The 6,911-nt window shown below is 38.3% G+C and overlaps 2 protein-coding genes across 2 annotated transcripts in view; one reads left to right on the top strand and one right to left on the bottom strand.

Annotated features, from left to right (window-relative positions):
- vwa5b2 (von Willebrand factor A domain containing 5B2) overlaps positions 1 to 4,896 on the top strand; it is an 18,219-nt gene extending 13,323 nt beyond the window's left edge. The window contains exons 19-22 of the mRNA XM_014024269.1: positions 57 to 185; positions 2,429 to 2,540; positions 2,632 to 2,755; positions 3,617 to 4,896. Of these exons, the coding sequence (XP_013879723.1) occupies positions 57 to 185; positions 2,429 to 2,540; positions 2,632 to 2,755; positions 3,617 to 4,363 (1,112 nt within the window). The 3' untranslated portion in view covers positions 4,364 to 4,896. The remainder of the gene's footprint in view (positions 1 to 56; positions 186 to 2,428; positions 2,541 to 2,631; positions 2,756 to 3,616) is intronic.
- alg3 (ALG3 alpha-1,3- mannosyltransferase) overlaps positions 4,614 to 6,911 on the bottom strand; it is a 7,095-nt gene continuing 4,797 nt past the window's right edge. Inside the window, exons 8-9 of the mRNA XM_014024270.1 lie at positions 5,804 to 5,948; positions 4,614 to 5,713 (exon numbers count right to left, since the gene is read on the bottom strand). Coding sequence (XP_013879724.1) covers positions 5,533 to 5,713; positions 5,804 to 5,948 — 326 coding nt within the window. The 3' untranslated portion in view covers positions 4,614 to 5,532. The remainder of the gene's footprint in view (positions 5,714 to 5,803; positions 5,949 to 6,911) is intronic.

Genomic DNA, 6,911 nt, shown 5'->3' with positions numbered 1-6,911 from the left:
GTGTGTGTGTGTGTGTGTGTGTGTGTGTGTGTGTGTGTGTGTGTGTGTGTGTGCAGGGATTCATTTGGGCAACAGGCAAACCTCTCAGTCAGGCGGTCGCAGACAGAGGGCTTACTCTGTTGGTTTGGGCCGACGGAGGTCCAGCAGAGACTACGAGGAGGTCAAGGATACCTGGAAATCTACAGGTAAACAGACTGAACGACTAAAACACCAACAGTTTTGTGTGTCTCAGACAGGAAGGTACAAAGTTGTTCAAACATGTTGCACACGTCATGTGTGTTTTGCAAATGTTGCAAAAAATGTTTAGGCCTAATTTGTTCAGTTTTGCATTTTAATTTCAAAACGGTTTTCATTTATTTTGTTTTTAACAGATTTCAAACCTAAAGCTTGTGTGATGTTTGTTAAATGCAATTTATACATTTGAATACTCATGAATGTCACTGATTTTTATCTATAAGTTGCAGTTGAGTATTTAAATGACTCCAATTTGTTTTATGTTCATCAAGTTTTGTTACCAATAAAAAAACTTAATATTAGACAAGTTTTTCAATGTTTGACTCAGAAATTGAATGAGCTAAAGATGCTCAAATCCATATTTGATTAATAAGATAATTTTACTAAAACCAAAAATCAAAATAGTTTCTTTTACTCTGAATGTTCTTTTAAAGGGGGCGAGGGAGTAATTATGTATTTTCCAGGCACATAGTCCAATTTTATTCCATAACCAAGTAACTATTTTACATTGTTTTAAACACTCCCACTTCAGCACAGCTTCACAGCAATGCTTTGGGGGAGGGTGATCTGTGGGGCAGAGGAGGAGCTTTGAACAAATAGGCGGTGCTTTGTACCAGAAAGTGTTTAGGCAGCTCCACAGAAAATTCAAGGATTTTTCAAACATGCATGAATGAGTCAAAGCAACGCTCTTCAAATGTTTTGATGAGGGAATGACATTATAACATCATTTAAAGCTCAAAATTCAGTTTTTCATAATACCCCCTTTAAATATAATAAACCAGCTTTTGCTAAATATAAAAATAAACTTTTAAGTCTTAAATTATAACCAAAGCTCTCTGAGAGAAAACATTTTATCATATAAACACTACAAAATATTTTAACTTTATCAAAACTGTCTTTTATTGTTATTGAAACGTTTTAAATCATTTCTACATAAAATTTTCTGATAAGGTTTGACAATTATTTATAAATAACAAGAAACCTCTAGAAAACAATTGAATTACATTTATTTCAATTCTTATTTATATAGGTCCAAAACAAATCAAACCTCATCTCAAGATGCTGTACTAAATAAATAAATAAATAAATAAATAAATAAATAAATAAATCTAAGGAGGCCAGTATTGTGTTGAATACACAAAATAATTTGTTTTAAATTCAAAGTTTATTGTTGGTATTTAATGAACCTCACATTTGTGGAAAGAAAACTTCAGTTTAATAATGTTTATTCGTATAAAACCACAGTTGGTTACAATGTTGGATGGACAATGGACTAAAATTTATAATTTGTATGCATTTTAATATACTAAAATATAATTTAAAAACTCAGTTTTATTGTTTTTTTTAATATTTTTTATTAAGACCAACAATAATTAGTGGAAATTGTTTTCATACTTGTTCCAGCAAAAAATAAAAATAAAAATAAATTCAATATTTTTAATCAAAGCAAATTTCACCCTTCTTCTGGACATCCTGAAGATTAGTTTTCAAACTTCCATTAGCTCAAACCACAGAATCCAAACAAAAGAAAAAGTCCAACTGCATCTGAATTTGTTCAACGATTTCTAGAAATCACACTCATTTAAGGTTCCTCACAAAAATGTAGGTGTTTAACGTTTCTTGCTTTAAAAACCACACAGTGCTGTCTCAGGTCTAACACGTGGAAAAATCTCTCTTCCTTCAAACACCAATCATCTCTCTGATCTAATGACCAAAGAGCAGAAACTTCTGAAACTTTTCACCTAAACCCTGAAATACTGATGAAATAATAATAATAATAATAATAATAATAATAATAATAAAACCTCACATCTTTAAAAGCCAATGAGATCTTCTTGGATGTAAACAGAGAATTGCTACAATGGCCAACACAGACAGTAGAGGATAATCTGATGTTTATTTTATTATTTTGAGTCACTATCAGAGAGATATGAAGAAGAGTCAGAGTTCAAATAATATTGTTTCAATAAATAAAGACAGTGGAGTTTTATTTTTAAAGAGATTCCCTTTGATGTCACTTCCTGTTTCACTTTGGCTGAACCAAGTTCAAAAGAAAATATGCAGTTATGTGACAAAAAGGGTCAGTTAACACGTATTATGCCGTTTCTTAAATATAAAGTTTTTTGTTTTTTTGTATTTGAAAGATAAGCATGTCACAGGCACTTTAATGTTTTACTTCATAATGTTGTCTCAGATGTAGGTGGCAGCGGCTCCTGCACCATGGCCCCTGTAACATCAACCCAGTCCTGCAACTGTTCTCAGCGATCTATAGAGAGCAAGTCCCTGGAGAGCTTCTTTGGTACCAGGTAAGTCTTTCATTCTGTACATGATTAAAAAAATTAGTGCAAATTCCAACATATCAATGTCAGTTTTTTAAAAAAATTTTTGTATCTCCAGGTTCCCACTGGGACGACTCAGGTCCTCTATCTCATCAGGGAAACAGGTTCCTCTCAAGTCTCACTGTTTATCTGCAGAGACAGACAAACAAGCTAAAAGTGAAGCTCCAGACTACCTGCCCCTGGTGAGCTGAAAACAYGTATGGCCAGGACATCTGAGAGGGTTTTACTTATCTCATAACATATAATAAGATGGAATAAAAATACTGTCTATAGGGAAAACTGGCTTAAGTGAAAGACTGACAAACTATACATTTAAAGCAACTCTGGATCATGACTGTGAATAAGTCAGACTTCAGATTATTTTCCTTTTTATTGACATGCGTATTTTGCAGTCTAACTACTTTTGCATAATTTGTGCCATTTCAGCCATATATGTAGAAAACTGTTCAGTATGTTTTAATAACTATCATTTTCAAATGATTTTCCCACAGCAATATGTCAAGTTTCAGTTGCTTTATGTATTCTTGTGTTACATTCAGCTACCATTCTGTGACTTTGTTTGTCTTTTGCTAGTTTTCAATCCTGTTCCGCTTTTAGATTACAGCTAGCATTTAGCTACTTTAGTTTTTTACCTTTTTTGCAACTTTTAGCTTACAATTTGCCATTTTTAAGCCTAGCCTTTTGCTGCAATTAGCTTTTGTTAAGCTTAATTTTTCTTTAGCTCTTGCAACTCAGTTTTAGCTTTTTAGGCAAATTACAGCAAAGCATTGTCCTAAACCACAAAGAACGGAYCGCTGGGAGATGAAGGGGGGCATGGTGCAAAGTTGGATTTAAAGAGACAGCCTCAAAACAAGTTGATCTGAGACATGCCTCAGAAAAGGGGTGAAAGAGGGGCTTGTGGAGCTACAATAAGGACTTCAGAACAAAGCAGGTCCAATTTATATAGACCCCAACTGAATGATTATAWTGTGGGGAAAAGGATTTTACAGCATGACGTCTCCTTTAAGCCTGATTTGCTTCACTTTTCATTGGTTTTCCTTTAGGTGCACCTGCAACTGGCCTCAGGAGCCTTTTTACTGACYGAGGTCTACTCAGACTGCGTCCAGATCCCCCTGGACCGCCTTAAAAGAGCCTCACCTTACAGCCTTCATCGCCGCAGTCTCAGCCCAGCTTTCCGCTGTACGTCTCCCAGCGCTCCCTCTTTATCCACCTCTGCCAAGCCTCCTGCTGGTCACCACGTTACCTTCTCTCCATCTTCGTCCTCCATTGCCAAAGCGTCTGCCCCTCCTTTCCACCACACCCCAGTCGACAACCCCCTGATGCTGGAGCTGAGGCTCGTGCGAAGACACCTGTCTGACCGAGACCCCGTCACCTCGCCCCCCGACCTCCTCAGCTCGGAGGAGGGCTCCTTGGAGCTGTCCGTGGGCCCCGCTCAGAGCCTGGGCCAAGCGGACAGCGGTCGGGGCTCAGAGACGGACATATGCGAGGGCTCCTCGGCAGAGCCGGGCGACCTTCAGGGCGGCAGCCAGCTGGCTCAGGAGGACCTGGAGGGCTCGACCTGGGCCACGGCCGTGGCTCTGGCCTGGCTGGAGCACCGGTGCGCCGGGTTCTTCATGGAGTGGGAACTAGTGGCGGCAAAAGCAGACTTCTGGCTGCGCGGTCAGAAGCTGCCGGAGGGGGTGGACCTGGCAGGGCTCAGAGGAGCAGCCAGGCAGCTGTTTCTGCTGCTGCGTCACTGGGACGAGAACATCAAACTCAACATGCTCTGCTATAACCCCAATAACATGTGAGACCGTAGAAACTGAGCCAGACTTACTGATTTACAGACAGATTCCAAATAACAATGCTGTATTTTAACTAACTTTAAACCAGTGCCAAGTCAATTCTAATTTTATACAACATAGACCAAGTGGCCTTTTATTATTAGAGCTATGCTGTATGCAAACACAAGAATGCCTTGACCATCTGAATAAGCTTTTTGTAGCTCAGAATGTAGCCTGTATTGTAATAATGTATACTATGCCAAAAGTAGAACCATAGTGAAGGATCAGATTGTTTATTTAGTATAATAATGGAAGAACTGCTTACATAATAAAATGATTGTGGAAACAAAACCTGCTGGAAGCCAATTTGACTACTTGTCAAAGTTAAGTGGTGTCTATGCTTACTAATAAACAAAGACTGAAAACTAATCCTCAAAGCAGATATTTAACCCATTACTGTTCAATAATATTTAAAAAAAAGCCTTCTAAACTTAAGGGATCACTACAATCACTCAGCTCCTCTAAAAATATACATATATATATATTTAAAATGTTAAAAATTCTGTTTTTACGGTTCACTGTTTTTTTTTTTTTTTAACATTTTAAGTGTCTAGAAAATCTTGCTTTGACCCATACAAAAGCACACATAAGTTAATTACAAATCCAACAGAAACAACTTTAACCATCAACTGTTTACTTACAGTATTTTGTAAAAATATATGGAGAAATATTTGGAAATCGAGTCAATTTAAACTCCAGCACTTAACTCTTAAGTCTTTGGCAAACTATGTCAACATACTGTTTACTGAATACACACAAGATCATCTGTGTGCCAATTAACTGCAGCTAGTTTTAAATAGAAGCTAGATTTTGTAATGCACATGACGTTTTTTTTTTTTTCAAAACATGTGCTTCCCGTTATGTACCTAAACAAACCTGAGAATCATTTCTCATCTTTTCAACTGTAAGCCTCGGCTACAAGCCATCACATGGTGCAGGTATCCGTTCGCACCAACAGATGAGCTTTTGTCACTTTAAGCAGTGATCAGAAATAAGAAGCAATAAAAGCTGCTTTTTTCCACTATAACATGTGACCAGAGACCTCCCTCTGCAAGGATCAGGGTCAAACAGGGAGGAAAAATGGAGGCTGTTCAGCAGCTGATTGGGCTTCCTGTCCRATCAGATCAGGCTGTGGCTCAGTGGCGTTTGTCCTTTACGGCTGAATGTTCTCGTTTCTCAGCCTGGGCTGAGTGYAGAGGTGGAGCGAGCCACAGACAGAGGAGGATGATGAGGTGACAAACATGAAGAGCAGCAGAGCTGCCGTTTGTTGATGGATAGGTGTTCCACGAAAGCTCAATCAGTCCTAGGATCAGGACTCTGCACAGCAGGAAACGAAAGGTATTTTTACGTGAATTATAGCACACTGTGCTGGAAAAAAATCTGATTTATATTAATACTCCCGTCTACCTGAGCAGGTGGGCCAGTTTCTTCACACCTCCGCTCCAGAGCAGGTACGGCAGCGTGTGGAAATACCACACGTAGAATTGATAGTGCAACGAGCGGCTGAAGCACATGCCTATAAAGTTGGATGTAAACAGAATCAACACTATCTGTATCCATGTGTTAAGGCACAACCTAAACATTACTAATTTATGACCTGTCCAATAACACRAACACTTTCAGTCAGTCTGAATATTGACAAAGATTCTCAAAATCAACAAGAAAAGACATTAGWGTTCTGGAGTTCTGTCTCCTGTGTGCACAGATGAAGTGTTGTGTGGACCGACTACCGTAAAGTTTAGAAGGCCACTCTGCAGTTTTATTACTAGAGTTAGATAAACTAATATGTTCAAATCCTGAATTATCTTTTTTTAAGGGTCAAGTGGTCAGTTTTAGGGCTGCGCGGTATATGCAGTAGACGGTAGAAACGGTATGAAGTTGGCCTACGGTAGAAATTTATACTCTGTCCTGTCGTCGTTACGTCATCGCACCTGTGTCAGGTGCGATGAGCAGGAGGAGTTCGAAATATTCTCAAAATAAATGAAGAAATATAGTGTTTTAAAACACATATAGAGAGAATAAATCCTCAAAATGTCCCCCTCCCGCTGTAGAAAAGTTAAATCGTGTCGTGGGTTCATCCCCCCCGTCGCACAGAGCGAAGCTTTAACAACTGTCGTTTTTTCACATTCAAGTTTTCGGAGGAAAAAAAAAATTGTTTTTTTTATATATTGTTACCCACAGAGGTGATAAAAAAAGATGTGGATGTTTGTTCAGTCATTAATCCATCTTGCTAATGTAAAGTCGGCTTCTGCTCTGATGATGAAGATGATAGCGCAGCAGAGCAGCGGGTCAGTTCAACAGGCAGAAGCTCATTGTATGGCAGGCAGATGTTACATTTATTTGGCTTCACCACACTTACAGTGGTTTGCAAAAGTATTCATACCCCTTGAACTTCTCCATATTTTGTCACATTACAACCACAAACAAATATATTTCACTGGAATTTAATGTGAAAGACCAACACAAAGTGGTATACAATTGTGAAGTGGAAGCAAAATTTTACATGAATCAAAAC

The sequence above is a fragment of the Austrofundulus limnaeus genome, unplaced genomic scaffold (assembly GCF_001266775.1).
Source record: "Austrofundulus limnaeus strain Quisiro unplaced genomic scaffold, Austrofundulus_limnaeus-1.0 Scaffold415, whole genome shotgun sequence".
NCBI classification, from domain to species: domain Eukaryota; kingdom Metazoa; phylum Chordata; class Actinopteri; order Cyprinodontiformes; family Rivulidae; genus Austrofundulus; species Austrofundulus limnaeus.
This window is presented reverse-complemented; position numbering and strand designations above follow the sequence as displayed.